Here is a 22,217-nt window from a genome sequence, read left to right on the forward strand (position 1 = left end):
CCTGCCCAGGGAGCTAAGGCTGGAGCCCTGCACTGTTTTCTGTTTCTTTGGAGTCGTCTTCCTCTTGGCCACACTTATCAGGACCCTGTCCTCTCTCATGCCAGTCCCCATGCTCTTCCTCTTGGTATTCCCTTGAGGATAAAGCCTGTCCTTTTTGCCCTGACTCTTCTCACACAGAAGTCACATAGAAGAAGTTTCTGGGCTGCTGTCATAATCCTCCTTTTTAAGCGTATGTATTAGTGATTCCATTTGTTTAATAGGGTTTTAGGTATTCTGATTATTGAGTTATCCTTGTATGAAATTTGGTGTTTTGTGCTTTCTAGAATATGGCGAGTTTAATGTAAACAATACATTCTGACATAAAGGGCCTTATCTTCAAGGTTGCAAACTGTCTGTATAAAACAATTTGCTACAAAAAAAAAACAAAAACACAGTTGAAGAAAGTCATTATGTTATAAACCTGCTTTATTTAGCAATTTCAAGAAAGCAAAGAGCAGAAAAGAGGTCACATGAACACAGGCTTCATACATCACAGGACTGTTGACTTAGGCTATCACAGGTACTGCCAGAGATCTTCAGGACATTGAAGTTGGGCTTTTCTCAGGCCACTGGAAACTTAAGGAAAGCTCCGGTTTTCTTGAGTAGGACCCAGACAATGGTTTCCAGAATGGATGAAAGGGACAAGGACACCATTTCACAAGCAGCATCAGAGACAGAGCCAGGGAGGCAGGAGCCTGGAAACCTAAATACAACTTGAAGCACCAAATGTGAGTGAACTGTGATGTGAAGTCAGAGGATGACAATCAGAAGATGAGTCATGGCGACCCAGCGGGGACAGACAGAGGAGCAACAAGGACTCAGCTCCCCAGCCCTAACCAGAGAGCAGAGGTGGGAGGCCAGCAGGGCCAGCCCCTGAGCACAGGGCTCTGCAGCCAGGGGTCTGGGGATCAGGGACCAGCTCTGGGGGCAGGGACTTCAGTGCCTGTAGCTCTTCCTGCTGGAGGAGGTGCTGCTGTACTTGATGGTGGAAGAGCTGCCACCAGAGGAGCTGAAGCCACCGCTGATGCCTCTGCCACTGCCAGAACTGAAGCCACCTCCCAGGCCATGGCTGCTGCCATAGGAGTAGCTGCTGCCTCCTCCCAGGCCCAGGCTGCTGCTGGCACCACCTGCGCTGCCATAGCCGCTGGACATGGTGGACTGCACCACAGCTGTGGAGGAGGGAAGGGTACAAGGGACACCGTGAGCCACTCTGTCCAGTGAGCAAGGCACAAGACAGGGCAAGGGGAGGCAGCAAGCAGAGTACTTACAGATGTTGACTGGTCCAACGCCTTCACCATTCAGCCTGGAAGAGGAACAGAGCAGGTGAGAACCAGGGAGCCATCCCCTCGGTCCCTGTGGGAACCCTCAGTCTGGTGATGGTTCACAGAGAATCCCAGCAGAGGGTTCCTGAATGGAGCCATTGTGGCCACAGCTGGTACTCCCTCATCTTGTGCTCAGTGCCTGGCATCATGGAAGTGTCCTCAGGGGGTTGGGGAGGGGTGAATATCCTCACCTGCACTCCTCTCCTTCCAGCAGCTTCCTGTAGGTGGCGATCTCCACATCAAGGGCCAGCTTGACATTCATGAGCTCCTGGTACTCCTTCAACAGCCTGGCCATGTCCTGTTTGGCCTTCTGCAGGGCATCCTCCAGCCCTTCAAGCTTGCCCCTGGCATCCTTGAGGGCCATCTCCCCACGCTGTTCAGCCTCAGCAATGGCAGCCTGCAGGTTGGCACACTGGGCAGAGAGAGTAAGAAAAACTAACTTGAAATGTGGTTCTCTTGAGAGGGGGAGCCCAAGATCTTTGTTCCTAGTGATTGAGAGTCTAGAGGATCAGAAACAATGGACAGCAACCTCTGAATTTTTCTGACTATCCTACCTGCTTCTTGACGTGGTCGATTTCAGATCTCAGCCTCTGGATCATGCGGTTGATCTCAGCAATCTCCTGCTTGGTATTGCGCAGGTCATCCCCATGTCTGCCGGCTGTGACCTGCAGCTCCTCGTACTAAAGGTCAATTGAAGAGAGAGCATTGAGGTGAGTTTTGTATGTGAAAGCAAATTCACCTCTGAGTGCCATGCACTATCACTGATGTTATACCTTTTCCTCAAGAGAAGCTGTGGGGGAACGTGGACTATATAGTTCTTTGGGGACTGAAAATGTTCTATGTAATCTCATGAGGACCAGTATTTTGAGTACAGCTCAAGCAAAGAGAGCGTGGGCCCCATTTATGGCAACCTTCATTCTACCTCTGGTTTCTTTTGATTCTTGGACTACAATATAACTCCATAACACCAAGTGCAAAGTCCATTTGCTATTTCAGGATCCCAGGTTCTTCTCAGTAGATCTCTAACCTCGAATGACGTCAGAGACTTACAGATTCATTTTGAGTCCCAGATACCCTTCATCAGCCTCCATTCAATACTCACTTTTGTCTGGTACCAAGACTCAGCCTCTGCCCGGCTCCTCTGAGCAATCTCCTCGTATTGGGCCTTGACCTCAGCAATGATGCTGTCCAGGTCCAGGCTACGGTTGTTGTCCATGGAGAGGACCACAGAGGTATCTGAGATGTGAGTTTGCATCTGAGACAGTTCCTACAGAACAGAAAGAGGCAACGTCAGCTTTGGATGTGAGGATTACAGATGTTCCCAACACCCCACTCTCATTTTGCACAGGAGAAAATAAAGGGAAATGGGGCAGATTAGAAGAGGGAGAAAAATAGAGGGAGTGGGAGAGAGACAGAGACAGAGACAGAGAGACAGAGACAGAGAGTGTGAGGTGACTTACTGCATCATAGAGCGCTCTCAGGAAGTTGATCTCATCTGTCAGACTGTCTGTCTTGGCTTGCAGTTCAACCTTATTCATGTAGGCAGCATCTACATCCTGAGGAAAGAGTTAACAACATGGAATCTGGTTAACTCTCTTGCCCGGCCTATTTTCCTCCATCTCCTGGGCAACCATTCTCTCGAATGGACCAGACATGCAAAGCATTTCTCTCCATCAGCAGAGAAAACACCCCTGTGACTTAGTCAGCTCACCTTCTTCAGGGTCACGAATTCATTCTCTGCTGCTGTGCGCTTGTTGATTTCATCTTCGTATCTACAAGAGGGAGGGAGGGTTCGACACATTGTAGCCAGTGGGTAGATGGCATCACAGGCAGCCCTTGACCCTACCCTAACTTCTATAAATGCAATATGTGCAAATCATGCCAAAGATGAATTTGTTGTTATTGAATAATTCATTCCTTTTCTCTCTCCTCGCCTCCTACAACCATCCAGGGTCTTATTCTCTTGCTCTTTGGCAATAAATTGTCATTTCATCATTATGATTGAGCTTCCTTAATTCATGGAGTCTGGGTCTAGATTTGGGCCTTCATTATCATGAACTTCAGCAACCTGAATTCTTCTTTTGTTAACTCACTTGTTCTTGTAGTCCTCTACTGTATCCTGCATGCTCCTCAGCTCTGAGTCCAGGCGGCCCCTCTCCCCCAGGACCCCATCCAGCTGCCTCCTGAGGTTGCTGATGTACTGCTCAAACAATGGCTCCAGGTTCTGCCTCACAGTCTTGGTGCCCTGCTCCTGCAGCAGGGTCCACTTGGTGTCCAGGACCTTGTTCTGTTGCTCTAGGAACCTCACCTGGAGGGGCAGAGTGTGAGAAGAAAATGAGTTTCATTCTTCAGTGACCCCTTCATTAGTGTGACCCTCCTCTCTGGTTGTCTGCCTAGACCCCTTCAGTGTAGTCCCTGGCCCTGGGTCTACAGGGCCAACCAGAGTGAAGCTCCCAACATCATCCCCATAAGGAAGACAGAGCTCTCAGGCAGGGCACAGGCAGCCTAGCAGTGGCTTGCTGGAGTATGGTTCAGTCAGTGTGACTGGGATGCTCCCAAACTGGCCTACAGAGACTTCTGCCTTGTACAATCCTCTGTGATGGGAGGCCAGAGCTATATCAGCCCACTGGAGTCAGACACCCTTATGGGGCAACCTCTGGAGGAGAGGAACTCTGACCCTGATTGACAGCTGCCAGCCTAACTAAAGAGGAGCAACAAGCCAGGACAGAGTCAACCAGAAAGAATGGCCATGCTTGAGCAAAGCCTAAAGACTCTTCCTCCACCTCTGCCTTTGGCATCCACTCAAGTCTACTCCTGTGTAGACTGCTCTAGAAAGAACACATCTCACCTTGTCGATGAAGGAGGCAAACTTGTTGTTGAGGGTCTTGATCTGCTCACGCTCCTCAGTCCTCACCCTCTGGATGGTGGGGTCGATTTGCAGGTTCAGAGGGGTGAGGAGGCTCTGGTTGATGGTGACCTCTTGGATACCGCCAGGGGGACACACAGGGAATCCAGCTCCCCCATAGCCACCACCAAAGCCAGCTCCACCACCAAATCCAAAGCCACTGCCGACTCCTCCTCCAAAGCCGAAGCCTCCTCCAATTCGGCTACCATAGCCTCCCCCAATGCCACAGCTGCCTCCTCCGATGGAGATCCTCTTGGAGCTCCCCACACCATAGAGGCTCCTGCTGCCAAAGCCAGCTCCTCCACACATGGCCCCAGAGCCACCACTGCCTCGGGAGCGGCACACAGACACACTGCTGAAACCAGAGCGGTTGAGTCCAGGGACTCTGGCTGAGCCGGCACTGAAGCCTCGGTGGCTGGTTTGACTCCTGATGGTGGTTTTGGTAGACATGGTTCCTGGAGATGAGAAGTCTGTGAAGTGGAGAGACTGCAGGGAAGAGCTGAGCAGATGAGCGTGATAGGCTCTGGGCAGCTGCTTATATATAGTATAGATGGGCTGGGCTTGGTCCTGAAGGTGAGCTTGCAGAGTGGGAAGGGCAGGGCTTTACAAATAATGAGATCACCCCCAAGTTCTAGTAAGGTATGATACATGAAGATTGCTTTTGGCTTCCTTTAGTCATGGAGCAAATTCTCCTGCCTTCCAGCCTTGACTTGATCTGAACACAATGAGCCTGGACGTAAATCTCTGAAGTCATGAGTTAGTCATCATCTCAAACAAAAGAGACAAGGAGCTGATCTGTGATAATTGTCCCTTCATTCTGCTTATTTAGACACTCCCTGTGTGCCCCCTCACCACACAGGTTTTCCTCTCCTCCTTCACCTCCCTCCCCAGCTCAGTCAGACTCTCCCTGAAGTCGTAAAGGCATTTACCCAACATCCCAATCTAGAAATTGCCAGCTACATGGAACTAATTCTTCTGTAGATCCTGGCTGCTCTTGCTGATGGTCTGGGATGACCAGGAGAGTCTCTTTGCCCATATAACCCTCCTCTCATAGGCCAGTGAGTAGAGAGGTTGATTCTTTCCACTATAAGACTAACATTGACTGTGTGCTGCATATTAACCTCCACTTGATTTCTCCCTGAGGACAGGCAGATCCACCTGACTTCTGTGGTGCTGCATCCACCTGGCACCTCCCTTCCACTGTTTGCTCTCACATCAGTCTCATTCTTGAGTAAAACAGTCTTTCCACATTCACAGACATCGTCGTCGTCTACACTGTGTTGGGATGTTTTCTTCGAGCTTAAACTAAAGGTCCCCAAATGAAAAGGACCACCACAGTCTCTCAGGCATTCTCAGAATTTTTCTAACCATCGATTTGGACATTTTCTAAGAATGAGAAATCAGTAATGTTAGTAGGATGTGGACAAAAAGATGAGGGGACACAGAGAAGCAACAAATCTCCGAAACGTGCCCTTACAAGTGTGGCGATTTCACAAGTCCATTCCCAACTTATTTTTCTAGTCTCATTTCCTGAAAAAGTCAAATTTCAAAGGAGAGCTGTGTTTGCTTTCCAGGGGAATGAGGTTCACTCTTTCCAGTCCACACATGAGGAACCACGCATGAGGAAAAGAGAACAATTCCAGCTGTGTTGTCTCTGAGAACGTGTAGCTAAAGAAGCAGCCGTGGGCGGCAAGGCCGACTCCCATACTGAGCAGAGCTTGCCTAAGGTTCTGTTACTGTTTTGAATTCAATCACTGCTCTCTGGCACACTGGGGACCCAGCATCCAGGAAGGCAGGGAGCTCCCGACTCCTCAAAGGTGCTAACTCAGTGTCTGGCAGGAGAGAGATACCTTCCCCAGACAACGGAAGCAGCTGCCGTTCCTCCACCCTCTTGCACAATGCTTCACCAAGAATGTGTTTCCACCCAGTTCTGGGAAAGAAGTGCTTCTCATGGTGTGGAGCCCTGGTTCTCGATGCTCTCTAGAGTTAGGGGTACTAGGTGTGGTCGGGCTGCAAGGTGGAGAAGTGAGTTGATGCAACCTGTATCTTCCCACTTCCCTAGTCTATTTCAATGTCTGGAACTGCTTCAGTCGTGACAGCCAAGCCTGTGATTTGCAAAGCCGGAAGAATTCACTATTCATTCCTTTAAGGAAATCCTTTGCCAACCCCGGTGCAGAGCATGAGTCCTGGGGTCAGACAGGGCAGGTGCCCCTGTGCTCATATACAAACCACTGAACCCTCCGTGTGTGCTTTTATACCCACAGACAAGATGAAAACTGTACCTCCCTCACAGCGTTGTGAAGTGGAGATGGGAAAGTTCTCACAAAGGTCTTGGTGACACACATGTTCTCAACAAGGATAAGCTAGTGTCATTATTAGAAAGAGGCATGATGAAGTGTGATGCGTAGGGATCCATGAGAAGCTTTGGAAACTGGAACACAGGTATGGTGTGCGTGCGTGCGTGCGTGCGTGCGTGCGTGCGTGCGTGTGTGTGTGTGTGTGTGTGTGTGTGTGTGCTTGGAGGACAGCGGGAGAGACAAAGCCATTATGGCTGAGAATGTGCCGTATTTGTCAAGGACCTGGGAGCCGTGTGTAGGAGATTGCCCTGCACCTGCGGGAGCTGCAGCCGACAGGACAGGAAGACTTCTTGCCAGCAGGACTGGCAGGACCCACCCCACCGCCCACAGGAGCTGAGTCTCATGGTCAGAGGGCATGAGTCTGGCTCGAGCCCAGCAGGCTACACTCCCTCCTCTGGAGCCAGGCTCCCTGCTCATCCTCTGCTGGGTCCCTAACTGCCTCTGGCTGTGCCGGGACATGCTGCCACGGACCAGCACAGGTGACTGCACCATTCTGTGTGTGTTTGAGGGTGGTGCTCTCAAGTGAAGCACGTCCTTTAGTTGCAGCAGGGACCCCACTTTCAGTCATTGAACCCATGGGAGTTTGGTGTCGCCTCAGCCTTCTTTCTGACCCCAGGCTTGTCCTGTGCTCCAGAGAGCATGGGCAGTAAAAAGCGTCCTTTGATTTCCCGACACAAGCTTGCCCGTTGGTAGACTGGTAAGGCATATTCTAACACAGTGCTTCTCAACCTTCCTAATATTTCCACCCCTTAACAAAGTTCCTCGTGTTGTGGTGACCCCCAACCATAAAATTATTTTCATTGCTACTTCATAACTGTACTTTTGCTATGGTTACCAATCGTATCGTAAATATCGAATATACAGGATATCTGATAGGCGACCCCTATGAAAGAATCCTCCAACCACCACAGGGGTCAAGACCCACAGGTTGAGAACCAAGGTTCTGATATAAAATCCTCTTGGCTGGGCAAGTGTTTGCGTGGTTTCTTTAAACTAGCTGTATGATGTCTTTATGAGTTAATTGGAATAAAGTAACTTTATTTAAAAAATTTTAAATCAAATCTCCTTGGTCACCTACTAGGGGGCACTCTGAGAACTCACTCCAGTGACTTCATCTAGGGGAACTCAGGGGGAGGAGGGTGCACGCGCGCGCGCACACACACACACACACACACACACACTTGCACACACACACACACACACACACACACACACACACACACACATCACCACCACCAGCACCACACCACACCACGCCACACCACACCAGGAGCTCCATTTCTGGTTCTTCTCAGCCCCACTAGCCTTCAAGGGTTAGCTCATACTTGGCTCTTTTATCCTTGGTGCCGTTCTTGTCTGAGTGTTCTCTAGCTCGTTTCAGAACTGGGCTGTTTCTCTCTCACTTTCTAGACTTCAATCTTCACACACACCCATTTTTCTCTTTTCTTTCTTTTTTTCTTTCTCTCTCTCTTTCTCTCTTTCTTCCTTCCTTCCTTCCTTCCTTCTCTCTCTCTCTCTCTCTCTCTCTCTCTCTCTCTCTCTCTCTCTCTTTCTTTCTTTCTTTCTTTCTAAATAGGAGCTCACTATGTAGCCGTGGCCGGTCTAGAGCTCTGTAGACCAGGCTGGCCTTGAACACACAGAGATCCACCTACCCCTGCCTCTGCCTCCTCAGTGCTGAGGTTAAAGGCAAGTGTCTTTACACCTGGCTTCACACATGACTTTAGTATCCATGCAAGTTCTAAGCTGGAGGGACCCCTGAAAGGTCAGAGACTTGCTGGAGTCCTCCCTGGTGGCCCTGAGTCACACCCCACAGTGTCACCCCAGGCAGTTTGGTTTCCCAGAGGAGCCAGGTGAGGAAGGGCCACCTTTCATAACAAGACGAGAACAAAGGGTGATAGTTCAGGCAACTATGTGGAGGAAGAAGCGAGCGTGTGAGTAACTCAACGGCAGCTGGCCTCCTCCCTAGCAAGCTGCTGAAGACAGCCTCTTTTCTGTGCTGGAAGAGTCCTGTTTGGTCCAGCCTGCACTGCCTCGGGAGGCCATGGAATGTAGAATGCCCTGTTCCTGGCCAGAGGGTAGCCCGCACTGCTCACTCTGTTCCCGACGTGGAGGTGGGTCAGAGGGAGGTGTTGAAGCCTGGGCCGAGGGAAAGTCGCCTCAAGATGATTTGCCTTGTCTTTCAGCCTCCCTGGGTGGAGCCCGTCAACGATCATGGAAGGCTTAGGACTAAGCACACAACCCACAAACCACAGGGCAGGACGATGCTGTTCCCAGGGAATCCCACAACCCATCCTTCGGGAGTATCCCAAGAGAAAGGCACACCCGTGCGGCTACATGCACGTGTGAGGGCACATTCAGCAGCTCCGGGCCTGGAATGAGCAGACTGCCTTACACAGCCAGTGTGTCAGGTAGTCCCTACACCTGTGCACACTAGACGTCAGTCCACACTGTAGCTGCAACTGCACACCCATGTGCTCCCCCCCACACACACACTTTTTTTTTCTTTTTCTTTTTGCAGAGAACACACCAGGCCAGGTCATGTATCAGAAAACCTGAGTGGCTTCCACCACAGCTAAAATCTCTGGCAACCAATTTTTCAGTGGGGTGGGGTCTCTTCATCAGGTCGACTGTAGAGTCCCAATGTCACAGCAAGGGCATTTTTTCCACAGTGCTTCATAAGATGCTTGGTTCCCAGCACCGAGCAGCCTCTGAACTGTGACCCCTAGACCCCAGACGTTACCCACTGGGAATTTGAAACTGAGATGTGACCTGGACCTCTTCAAATGACAAGAGGGGTCTGAGATGCACCTGAGGGACTGATAATTGCCCTGTGCCGTGAGGAGCACACATGCATGTATAATCGTAGAGCTGTCTCTATTGTCTTCTCGGTGGATCTTGGCATCTGTAGAGAACCTTGTTATGTAGAGAAACATTTTGAAAATGTTTGGTTCTTTTTTTTATCCACTTTGCCCCTGTGATATTGAATGTTTCAGGCACTGAGAAGTTCAGAGTTGGGCTTGGGCCTGAAGACATATTTGAAAGGAAGGGACAGCTTGTGGCCTGTCTGGTCAATATGGAGATACTGAAGATCTCAGGGAGGCTGGGAAGGTGGAAAGGGGCAGCCGAGTGGCAAGACCAGCCCAGGGCTTGCCTGGACGAGCAGGACAGGAGCCCTGGCAGAGGTGCCAAGCAGCTTCTGCTTCCTTCATATGCCCAAGATTCAAAAGAGCCAAGCCAGGGCTCAGAGGGGCCAGGACAATCTCCAGGTGGAGTGCTTCCCCGCCTTCTAATCCCCGCCCCTTGTGTTCTCTGGCTTCCTCACCCCCCCCCCCTACGGGATCCACCTTACTAGACTGTGTGACTTTCAAAATTGTAGTGGGCAGGAGGGGGCGGGACAATCTAACAGTCTGCCAAAGAAATACAAAAGGCAACTGGCTTGCATAATGGAAGTGGCCAGGTGAAGTTGTCCTAGGGAATCACACCTTAATAACACCCTGGACTCCTGGGTAGACTGGGGAAAACAAGGCCTTTTAAAGTGATGAGTCATTGCTCCATATCGGGACAAATCTGCAGTAATCCTACCTATAAATCTCATAGCAGAGTGACCTGGCTCCTGAAGTTCAGATACCCTAGACAGCAGAACTTACTGTCTGCACTGGGATTTCTTGGCATCCAGCGGCTCCTTCTGCCTTTATGATCTCACCTGAAGCCTGAGGTTGGGATTAATGACAGATCATTGATAACTCTGGCACAAGTCTGTGGCACTTATGTCACAACTTAAGCCTCTAAGGGATCGGCCTACTTCCTTCTCCTTGGTCCTTGCCCTCCCTCAGACACTGGAAAGAAATAGCCTGGATCTTTCTAAACTGGTAAGAGGAACACTGGATGCAATTAGGAAAGTCTGCGCCCTGGAGTCGCTCGGTGGACTGGCAAACCTGCATTCTATTCCCAGCACACTTCTTTCTGCCCATCTCCACTACGGAAATGAGAAATGGGAAATATTTTCCCTTTCTTTTAAAACCACATTTTGCTGAGGTATAATTTACATGTAAAGAAATGCACAGAACTTAAGTGTGCGGAACTCAAATTATTCTGATAAAATCACATACTCTATAACCTATAAGCCAGCAAAACATAGAATATTTATTCCCATTACTCCAAAAATTTCTTTGGGCCCCTTCCAAGAAAACATTTGATTTTTCCACAAAATAGCCATACAGTATATATTTATATTGTGTTATATATGAATTTATTATATTAGTATATTAGTATTAGCTTTTTCATTTAACAAAATGTTTTTTGATTGTGCTTCGTAGCTGAGAGATGTATGAGTATGCCATGGTTTGGTTAACACATTCCTATTCATAAATTCCTGGGATATTTCCAGCTAGGATTCCCTTGACTAAATGAGATTTGAGCACACTAGCATTTCTAAGAACATAAATATTCACTTTGGATACCTTAAAATGGAATTCATGCACATGAGTTTCCAAAAGCCATCACACCATTTTTGAAAGTAAATTTCCCTTTTTAAAGCAACTTTTGGTTCATAACAAGACGAAGCAGTGTGCCCCACCATGCTCACCCTCCAGCCAGGTGGTGTGAGGGTTACAGTGCATGAACCTGCCTGACACAATGTCATTACCTCAAGTGCACAGTTAGTGTTTGGGCCAACCCTGCCGTTGTCTCTTCTTTGAGTCCAGAAGAATATGCAATGATGGAATTTCATTAATCTAGGAAAATTGACTAAACTCCAAATCCCATGATTCCCTTATCTACCCCTTCTGCTTCTTGTCTTTGTCAGCCACTGACCTTTTAGCTTTCTGAGTCTTTTTCCAAAATGTGATTACAGATGATAGATAGATAGATAGATAGATAGATAGATAGATAGATAGATAGATAGATAGAGTGATTGATTGATTGATTGATTGATGATAGACAGATAATAGATGGATAGATAGATAGATAGATGATAGAGATAGATAGATAGAGAGAGAGAGATGATATAGATAGATAGATAGATAGATAGATAGATAGATAGATAGATAGATAGATGATAGATTATAGATAGGCAGACAGATACATATATGATAGATAGCTCAATGGATGATGGATAGACAGGCAGACAGATAGATGATAGATAGATAGATAGATAGATAGATAGATAGATAGATAGATAGATCATTAGATGATAGATAATAGACTGATAGATGATATATAGATAGACAGATGATATATAGATAGATCATTAGATTATAAATAGATAGATAGATAGACAGATGATAGATCGTTAGATGATAGATAGATAGATAGATAGATAGATAGATAGATAGATAGATAGATAGATGATAGACTGATAGATGAGAGAGAGATAGATAGATGATAGATAGATCATTAGATGATAGATGATAGATCGATAGAAAAATGATAGACTGATAGATGAGAGATAGATAGATAGATGATAGACAGATGATAGATAGATAGATAGATAGATAGATAGATAGATAGATAGATAGATAGATAGATAGATAGATAGATAGATAGATGATAGATAGGTAGATGATAGATAGATAGATAGGTAGATAGATAGATAGCTATCAGATGCTTCTGATCATAACCTTTTCAGATCAGCTATTTGCATTTAGTAATGTACATTTAAGTTGTCTTCATGTATTTTTATGGATTGATAGCTCTTTTTAAATCCTGAATAATATTTATTTTCTTGATATACCACAGTTTGTCTGTTCACCTTCTGAAGGATATCAGGGTTTCTTCTGTAGTTTGGTATTCAGGAATATGGCTGCTTTAAAAGCCCAAGTGGAGGTTCTTGTACTGTCATGTATTTTCAGCTCATTTGTGCAAATGCCAAGGAATATGATTGCTAGATTTCTGGTGCAAGTATTTCAATTTTGTAAAAAACTACCAGAGTCTGTTCCAAAGTGGCTAGACCATTTTGTATCTCCACCACCTCCAACCGCGACTGCCTTCACAGCCCTGCCAGCACCGAGTGGGTTCTGGGTTTGGTGCCATTTGACCAGCACATAGTGGTGTCTTCTTGCACTTCTCTGACATATTGTGATATCGAGCGGCTAACCTATACTTATTTGCCATCTGATTATGCATTATCACTTATTCATCATTCAGGGATGTGTCTTAAAAGTTCACTAATGCATTTATACCAGAGTGACTTGTTTCTCTTATCAGTGAGCATTCAGAGATCTTTGTACTTTGGTTTGTTTGTTTGGTTGGTTTTTTTCTGTCCATTCCTCTAGTCCTGTTCTCCAGAATTCCCATCCCACATGTGTTACATCTTCTATAGCTGTTTATTCTCACAACCAAAGAATAGAACTCTGATGGTTTCAAAAACAGTTCATTTCTGCTCCCCCTGCTGGAAGCATGAGGGGATTTTTTTTTCCCTCTGGCCTTTTCTCTATACAAACTTGGTAGAGCCCCTAGAGGTAAAACTCACTAAAGTGAACTGGAATTCTCTATCTGTCTGTCTGTCTCTCTGTTCTGCGGGCTCAGTTCTCTGCTGAGTGAGGAGGGCCGTTGCCTTTCGTGTGTTTGGCTTTGAGTAAAAATCTACAGATGTCCACGGGTGGGCAGGGGTCTCACAGCTGATCGGCTTTGAGTAAATACCTACAGATGTCCACGGGTGGGCAGGGGTCTCACAGCTGAAAGGTCATTAGGCGCGTGAGGCCTAGGACAGTCTTCGGGATGGGGGCAGTGACTTTCCCTCCTGGACTGTCATTCCCCCGACTTCACCACCGCAGCGTCTTCTGTCTCTCGCTGTGGTTTGCAGTCTGGCTTGCAGCGTGCACTTCACGTGGCAATGTGGCCTTGGTGAGCTGCAGTTGCATGCAGTGTGCGGCAAGCTTACACACGGGCCTCTGTTGCTTTGGGTTACCTTTGTAAGTTCCACTTTATAGATTTCATTGGTCTGAATCAGAAGTCACAGTAATGATCACTTAGGAGGAGGCATGTAGGGTTGGGTCCCTCATTATTCTTGGGTGCTGTGTCTCTGTCCAGAACTATCTGCATGTCCCACGTTAAGCTCTGTCTGCCCGTTCTACTGTAAACCAGGACCGACGCTAAGCTCGGTGGAAGGTCCCTTACCCTGTGGCTGTTGGCTGCATGTCTCAGGCTGGCACAGCCCTCTCTTTACGGAGTGTGCAAGGAAAAGACTGATAAACTCTGCGGTAAATGGTCCCATTGGGTTGTGGCTTTCACGGAGGAAGAGTGTTACAATGTGGCATGCTAATGCCACACTCCAACAGGCCCTGTAAAATCCATTGGCTGCTACTAATACTTGCCAGGCCTCTGTGGCGAATTGACAAAAAAACCCACAAAAACAAAAACAAACAAACAAAAACCCTTTTTTCCCCTGGGCTATAGAGGCAAACCAAGGAATGATGCAGTTATTTCTGTGGGAGCAGCCTCCCACCCTGGTAATAATGACAGGGGGCTCTCCAGAGAAAGACACATATCAACATGAAGTCTCCAGTCTTACCCATAGTACATACACAAACAGGAGGGAGGGGAGGGAGAGGAGTTGGAACTTAGGGGAGATGAAAGAGTTGGGATTGGGGGTGAGGGAGAGAAGTTGAAATTGGGGGAGGCAGAGTAATGAAACAGGATTCCACAATTTGATATAAGTAGAAATCTCAGCGACTCTGAAAGAATTTATACAGCATAAAGATCAAAAAGTGTGCCGAATGGCTTCAGGCCTCTACCACAGAGGTTATGGATTACATTCACATCTGCTGAAATACTCCAGATGACAAAACTTCATGGCCTTCCTTAGTCCATGCTGGAGTTCCAATTACACTTTTACATGAGGGTCCTACTAGACATAAACAGGATGCCCCTGCAGCCTTGGGGGACTGAATCCAAAGGAGAACCAGCTACCTCCTCTAACTCATCACAACTAATGATTCCTAAATGCCCCCACAAGCACATCATCTTTTAAAATACCTGAGTCTGAGCCAATAGATTAAGTCTTTGACACTTAAAAACTTTTTGAAAGGAGTGGACTTCATGAGCCTTCCTTTCCCAGTGTAAATGAAGCAGACGCTCTGATGCTCTGCTTCACGGGATCTGCTTAGGGAAGCAGAGATGGCTCCACCTTCTCCATACAACACAGCTGGGCCTCTGTTTATACTTGGAAAGGATGAATTGTTCCGTACAATAGAGTTCCACAGCCTTAAGGTCATAGCAATGAAGTACCTACAACAAACATTGCTGAAGGTACTGACTCATCCAGTCCACCCCACTCATGAATTTGGCTCCCAACACTCTGCTCAGTGCCTCCTTTAACAGCCTTCACCTCTGAAGGCTCACAGCATGGCTTCCCAGACATCCTTAAAGGGATTTGTTTCACACAATCGCTCATGGCGAGTGCAAGGGAGCTCACCTAAGAATGTCACCCTCAGAGGTCCTGCCATCTCAGGTAAATCACCAGTGCCACTTGGTGAGCCGTGAAGTACTAGATCCCTGACGCTGACAAGAAATGCCCGTTGACCCTCTTGGGGCCCGTGATGTTGGAAAATCCCAGCATCTTTTAGGTCCTTTGGAGTTTTGTGCCAACAGAGTCTTCATTTACCAACCTCAGTCCAGCCCATTTGCCATCCGTTCCTTACCAACCAGCCTGCCTTAAAAGCTCCCCCTTCAACACTGCGCTCTAAAATCAACCCGAGTGTGACTCGGTGGACACCCCCCTTTGTGCCTTGTGGAGACTGCCTCACTGTCTGAGCTTCTGCAACCTCCTCCCTGCCTCTTGGAACCTGTGGACCACCCTTGGTGCCGCTCCCCATTTCTCCTGTACCCCCGGGGAATCATCAAAGAAACCGAGCGCACCTGGACAGGTCCCACCTTGTCTCTGGGATAACTGTAGACCTGTAGAGAACCACTCTACTCAGAAGCTTATATTATAAAAGCATTTTATTGAACACACTCTGGAGGAAGTCAGAACCAGAATTAAGGTGGGTGTCAGGGTAGGGATTCTGTTTTGGTGGCTGACATTCTGGAAAACTTTGGATGCCTGTGTCATCGAAGACCATCTACAGGTACCTAAAAATGGACTTGCTGCAAAATGTAAACTATGGCATGGGAGGCCAGAGGTTGGGATTCATTCCCTCCTGGGAACCAAAGCACATGGTTCTGCAGTAGGTGTGGTCTAGACTACTCTCCAGAAAGAGTAGGCCTGGTTGACCGCCTAGAAGAAGCGGTCTCCATGGGCTGGGGGCTGCCCACGAGGGCCAGGGTCTTCCAGCGGGCTCTTCTTAGCTCTTGAAGCTCCTCCGGGAGGAGGAGGTGGTGGAGACGAATTTGACACTGGAGCTGCTGCCCCCACCACTGCCGAAGCCCACGCCCCGGCCACTGCTTGCACTGAAGCCGGAGCCCCCCACGCTCAGACCACCACCCAGACCAACGCCTCCACTGCTGCTGGAGTAGTAGCTTCCGCCTCCACCTCCGCCAAGACCGCTGCCAAGGCCACCGCCAAAGCCGCTGCCACCGCCAAAGCCGCTGCCACCGCCAAAGCCAAGGCTGCCTCCTCCATAGCCGGAAGAGACACTGTTGGTCACCACAGCTGTGGAGGGGGAGGAATGAGACGGGTCTGTCAGATTTATTCCACACAGCTAACATGTGTAATCCCGCCTGGGGTAGAATGTATACCTGACCTGTTTACAAAGTAGCAGAACGAGCCAGAAGAACTAAATTATTCAGCTGGGGTCCCCGACAGAAAACTAATGACATAAGAGACCAGGCTTGGGGCCCGGTGCTTGGTAGAGGCAAGGATTAAGGGCAAAGCTCAATATGTGTGGATCCTATAGGAGACCAGATGGAGCAATGTCCACCTCATGTCCCTGCCTGTGTCCATCCCGCCACCACCTGCTTCTCACTGTCTGGTAATGAAACAGATGGATTCTGAGTGGACACTCTAGGTTACTTACAGATGTTGACTGGTCCAACTCCTTCTCCGCTCAGTCTGAAAGACAAAAAGTGGGGGTAGGAGTGAAAAATCTCTCCTCCAAAACATCAAGGCTGTCATTGTCATGGTCAGGGTCACACCAAAGCCAGGCACCTGCCTATCTCTAAATTCCTGTAAGTTAGAAAAGATCACGCTCCCTGGAAGGACTGTCCCCAGTGAAGAGGACGTAGCCCAGAGCTGGGCTGTCCAAGGAAGATCCTAATTCCCATTCTCCTCCACCCAGTTTCTGGAAGGTGTGAGTAAGCAGCAGCGATAACATGAATATGCATAAAGCAGACTTTGCCCTAGGAGCCTCCACTGTGCAGGAGACCTCCAGCCAGAAGGAACCTCACAGTTAGCAATGTCTGTGCCAGAAAAAAAAAACTGAAGAACACAGTAGTTTGAGAACCCAGAAGAAATGAGTTTAGGTCAACTGGAGTAGCCACGAAAGGCTTCCCAGAGAGAGAGAAGAAGAAGGATGACAAGGAGTGTGGCGTGGACGCCGAGGTCTAGAAAAGAACATGAGCAAAAGCAGAAAGAGGACACGGTGCAGGACACATCTGCTGAGGGTCTTGGTTGACTACGGGAAGGGGGGTGCCGGGGGGGGGGGTGCCGGGGGCGGGGCAGAGGGCAAGAGAGAGGAATGGGGAGTGAGCCAACGGCACCAAAGCCCATGGTACGCCCACATGCCAGACTGAACGAGGGTGATGTTCAGCCATCTGTGTGTGTATCTGGCACTCTTCACCAAACTCTCCTTCCTCAAAGGGGAGGCCACGTCAGGCACATGGTGTCTGCCCACCTGCACTCCTCGCCCTCCAGCAGCTTGCGGTAGGTGGCGATCTCCACGTCCAGGGCCAGCTTGGTGTTCATGAGCTCCTGGTACTCGCGCAGCAGCCGGGCCATGTCCTGCTTGGCCTTCTGCAGGGCCTCCTCTAGCTCGGTCAACTTGTTCCTAGCATCCTTGAGAGCCAGCTCTCCACGCTGCTCCGCATCGGCGATGGCATTCTGCAGGTTGGCACACTGTAGGGAGAAAAGGAGCGGTGGGGACACTGCAGAAGCCGAGCTGCCCAGACTGTCCGTTTGTGAGCGTCTAAGTCAGATACACCAAGCCTGGAGCCCTAGAAAGAACTCAGTACATCCTGGCTGTTATGAGTGGTGAAATATGGCAACATTGTGAATTGTTCCAGCGGTGTGTACACGTGAGGGCTTGCATGTGTGTATGCATGCATGTGTGTATGCATGCATGTGTGTGTGCGTGTGTGTATGTGTGCGTGTGTGCGTGTGTGCGTGTGTGTGTGTGTGTGTGTGTGTGTGTGTGTGTGTGTGTACACACGTGTGTCAAATGCAAAGCAAAAGAGATCTCTCATCCTAAGTCCAGGGCTTTCTTTTGTCCTCTTTTAAGTCCGCCCTACCTGCTTCTTGACATTGTCGATCTCAGATCGCAGCCTCTGGATCATCCGGTTCATCTCCGAGATCTCATGCTTGGTGTTTCGGAGGTCGTCACCATGCCGACCAGCTGTCTGCTGCAGCTCCTCATACTAATGACACAGGAAGAGAAGGAAGACACAGCTAACACAGGGTAGGATGCACTTTTCCCAAGCCCCACGGGCAGGGACTGTCGAGAGGTGGTCAGTGGTGGAGTCCTCTGGGGTCTGGGGCTGGTTTGGGCCTTTGCAAGATGGTGCTGTTCTTAAGTAACTTCTTGAGAGTCTCAGTCCTCCTAAAGGTACTGCTGTGAAATGCTTCCCAAGTTCCTGGGGTTTTGTGGAAAATAGATAGCTGGCTACTTTGCAATGTGTCCCAAGTGGCCTCAGTAGTCCTGGGAGTCCTGTCCTTAGCATTGTTATGGTCTGGAATCCTAGACATCCTTAGACAGGTGCATCCTCTCACTCAGGGGATATTCACTCAGGCACTCACCTTGGTCTGGTACCAGGACTCAGCCTCTGTTCGGCTTCGGTTGGCAATATCCTCATACTGTGCCTTGACCTCAGCGATGATGCTGTCCAGGTCCAGGCTGCGGTTGTTATCCATGGACAGGACCACGGATGTGTCTGAGACATGTGTCTGCATCTGAGACAGCTCCTAGAGGGACACTTGATGTTAGTCACCTGATCCTGTTATTTAATGAGTTCCATTCAAATCTCCCATTTATTGTATCATAATAAAATACCCACAGGAGAAATTTAGGTTAATTGCTCACCGCATCAAAGAACATCTTCATAAAGTTGATCTCGTCCATGAGGGCATCAACCTTGGCCTCCAGTTCCACCTTGTTCATGTAGGCAGCGTCCACATCCTAAGGAAACAGGGGTGGTTGCCATCCAACAACATGCACCTGCCTTGAACGGCTCCACCCCCAGGAGAGCATAGCCCAGGGCTACGGGTTCTCTTCACCACACCCACCTTCTTCAGCATCACAAACTCATTCTCAGCAGTGGTTCGCTTGTTGATTTCATCCTCATACCTGGGGGTAAAGGGACAGGAAGTATTAGTCCGATGACAAGGGCCAGGTAAAGAGTCTCCTGCTGCAGTCACTGTGAGCTTGCTCACGTCTCACAGGCAGACAAGTAGGGGGCACCATGAGCCCTGGGCAAGTCCTTATGCTGTGATATGCTGCCTTCTTGGAAACTGCCTGCCAAATACTCATCCTAGTATCACTATTATTCACTTGTTTCAGCAATGACCCTGTAGGAGTCGGGGTGCAGCTCAGCGGCAGAGCACTTGCTCGGGGTGCACGAATTCCTGAGTCCTCCAACACCACCAAGAACACACAAAGAAAGAAGACACCAGCAGCCTGGTGAATCAGTAGCCGATCTGTGTGGCTACAGCTGGGTTCTGTGACCAGTTCCTGTTCTGAGTAGAAACTATCGAGGGCCGTGCTGTGAACTTTGGGGCACTGGGAGTGAGGGTTCCAGGATGGCACCGTTCACCAGGTGGTGCTACGGGCCCACACTGCTACCCGGGGAGGTGAGTGAGTGCTTTATAGAGGGGCTGAGCCTGGGGCTGCAACTTTCTAAACAGAGGCTTAGAGCCTTTCTTTGTGGTGTAATGTGCATGCTTCGGGAAGACAGAAGAAGCCTCAGTCTGGCCATGGAGCATATCAGGTACAAGGAAGCCCCCCGTGCCTCTCTTTCCACCACAGTACAACTCACTTGTTCTTGAAGTCCTCCACCAGATCCTGCATGTTCCTCAGCTCTGAGTCCAGGCGGCCCCTCTCCCCCAGGACCCCATCCAGCTGCCTCCTGAGGTTGTTAATGTACTGCTCAAACAATGGATCCAGGTTCTGCCTCACAGTCTTGGTGCCCTGCTCCTGCAGCAGGGTCCACTTGGTGTCCAGGACCTTGTTCTGCTGCTCCAGGAACCGCACCTGGAGGGGCAGAGTGTGAGAGGGAGGGGTTTGGGGTTCAGGCTTCTGTGGCATCTCTACTGGTGTGCCACTTGTCACATGCTGTCCCACCAAACTTTATGTTCAGTGCCTGGCCTGTGACCTGTGGGGGACAATCGGCAGCGGAACTCCCAACATCCTCCCTGTAGGGAAGGTAGGTCCCTCGTGCAGGGCACAGACAGCCCAGTAGTGGCTGGCTGGAGTGTGGTCCAATTCACTGGGGCTGGAAAGCCTCCCAGACTGCCTTATAGACACCTTAGCCTCCATGCAATCCCGTTATGAGAGACACAGAGCTCATATCAGCCTACTGGAATCAGACACCCTTATGGGGCAACCTCTGGAGGAGAGGAACTCTGACCCTGATTGCCAGCTGCCAGTCTAACTAAAGAGGAGCACCAAGCCAGAACAGAGTCAACCAGAAACAATGGCCATGTTTGAGCAAAGCCTAATTGGCACTCACTCGAGTCTACTCCTGTGTAGACTGCTCTAGCAAGAACCACATCTCACCTTGTCGATGAAGGAGGCAAACTTGTTGTTGAGGGTCTTGATCTGCTCACGCTCCTCAGTCCTCACCCTCTGGATGGTGGGGTCGATTTGCAGGTTCAGGGGGGTGAGGAGGTTCTGGTTAACGGTGACCTCTTGGATGCCTCCAGGGGGGCACACGGGGAATCCAGCGCCCCCATAGCCACCACCAAAGCCAGCTCCACCACCGAAGCCGAAGCCACTACCAGCTCCACCGCCGAAGCCAAATCCGCTGCCAGCTCCTCCTCCAAAGCCAAAGCTGCCTCCGGCACCAGCGCCAAATCGGTTCCTGAAGCTGCCGCCGCCAGAGCTGAATGATATCCTTTTGGAGCCTCCCACATTGTACAGGCTCCGGCTGCCGTAGCCACCTGCTCCATAAGCACCCCCAAGGCTGACCCTGCTACCACCACCACCACCACCACCACCACTGCGGGACACCGAGCTGAAGCTGGTACGAGAGACAGACGGAGTGATGGCCGAGGCGGCACTGAAAGAGCGGCTGCCCCCACTTCGGAAGGACACACTCGACTGGCGAGACATGCTGGTTCCCGGAGGAGGAGCGGAGCGAGAGCACTGGGCGCTGGTGGTGGGAGAGAAGGTGCTGGTGAGGTCGGCGGCGGCGCTCAACAGGACGCTGTGGGTGGCTCTGTGACTTAGACGCTTCGAGGCCCCCTTTTTATCCCCTTAGAAGTGGGCCGGGCAGCAGAGCTGTCGAGCTGTGAATGATTAGTGGGCTGGGCATGCCTGGGGGGCAGCGGTGAGCTCACCCAGCACACCTGCACAGTGGTGTGGGGTGCAAACGCTCCTCCTAGCAGGCTCTGCTCAGTTAGAAATAAACCTTCCTTGCAGCGCTGGTGTTCTGGCAGTGAGTGTGTGTGTGGGGGGGGGGGCAGTCATCTCTTGTTGCCACAGGATCTAGGTGTAGCCTAGAAGGATGCTGGGAAGTTAGGGACATCTGCCCATGGCCACTGTCCTAGACGATCCTTACGGAATCGGCGACACGACCCACTGTCTCTGCCTGGTTCATGCTGCCTTGCCCCCTTAGGGGGTCTGGTCCATCAGTGGGGCAGAGTGGGCAACGATCTGCTCTTCTTACATCGGGCTGTGCAGCAGGTGCTGCAGAAACCTGAGCTCTTGGCAGAGCAACCTGTGGCCTCGCATTTTGGGTATGTTCCAGACAAGTGGGGTCCGGTCCTCCACTGCACTGTGCGTTCTTTAAGAGAGGTCCATTTACCCCAGATACCACTGGGCAGGTTCTCCTGCAAGATTCAGACCAGAGAGGCTCCCTCAAGACCCCAGCTTAAAAAACAGAGGAGGAAGATCCCCTCACCCAGGCTGTACACCCCTGAGCTCTCTTTAAGGCCAGACCGACCGCTCCACAGTTCCTCCTGATACGGCCCTCTGTGTGCCCTTGATGTTCTTTGTCCTGGGCAGGCCCATGTGGGAACTCAGTAAACCAGCGACCCTACTTAATCCCTTACCCAAAAAAAAGTCTTGACACTGGCCTGGCAGCCACGTCTCTCTTGGTGGGGAGCTGCTCTGCCCGCTTCCCCACTACCCCCCAAGCTGTGTTCCAGCAAGTTCTCAGTTATTCCAACAGGGGAGAAGTGAGTCATCGTATCTGTTGATACAGGCTGAAGGCCGCCACAAACACATACCTGCAGGAGCTTCTAATCTCATCAGCAACATGTTGAGAATCGGCCGGCCTGTTATAACG

General features: G+C 49.8%; 2 protein-coding genes across 3 annotated transcripts; both read right to left on the reverse strand.

The window, feature by feature from the left end:
* Positions 1 to 447: 447 nt before the first annotated feature.
* On the reverse strand, positions 448 to 4,785 carry Krt6a (keratin 6A). Of its 2 annotated transcripts, XM_076556893.1 has the most exons (9): positions 4,210 to 4,784; positions 3,455 to 3,669; positions 3,073 to 3,133; positions 2,822 to 2,917; positions 2,464 to 2,628; positions 1,916 to 2,041; positions 1,553 to 1,773; positions 1,308 to 1,342; positions 448 to 1,208 (listed from the first exon to the last, which is right to left on the reverse strand). In XM_076556893.1, exons 1-9 carry the CDS (start codon positions 4,714 to 4,716, stop codon positions 976 to 978), a joined length of 1,659 nt encoding a protein of 552 aa, XP_076413008.1. In that variant the 5' UTR covers positions 4,717 to 4,784; the 3' UTR covers positions 448 to 975. The 2 variants fall into 2 exon arrangements, with proteins under 2 accessions (XP_076413008.1, XP_076413007.1); XM_076556892.1 differs by having other exon boundaries at positions 448 to 1,342; positions 4,210 to 4,785.
* A 10,760-nt stretch (positions 4,786 to 15,545) lies between these two features.
* On the reverse strand, positions 15,546 to 21,040 carry Krt5 (keratin 5). Its single transcript, XM_006981879.4, has 9 exons — positions 20,486 to 21,040; positions 19,746 to 19,960; positions 18,997 to 19,057; positions 18,794 to 18,889; positions 18,511 to 18,675; positions 18,006 to 18,131; positions 17,393 to 17,613; positions 16,577 to 16,611; positions 15,546 to 16,212 (listed from the first exon to the last, which is right to left on the reverse strand). Exons 1-9 carry the CDS (start codon positions 21,038 to 21,040, stop codon positions 15,905 to 15,907), a joined length of 1,782 nt encoding a protein of 593 aa, XP_006981941.2. The 3' UTR covers positions 15,546 to 15,904.
* Positions 21,041 to 22,217: the final 1,177 nt, after the last annotated feature.

Source organism: Peromyscus maniculatus, chromosome 20, assembly GCF_049852395.1.
Source record: "Peromyscus maniculatus bairdii isolate BWxNUB_F1_BW_parent chromosome 20, HU_Pman_BW_mat_3.1, whole genome shotgun sequence".
Classification (NCBI taxonomy): domain Eukaryota; kingdom Metazoa; phylum Chordata; class Mammalia; order Rodentia; family Cricetidae; genus Peromyscus; species Peromyscus maniculatus.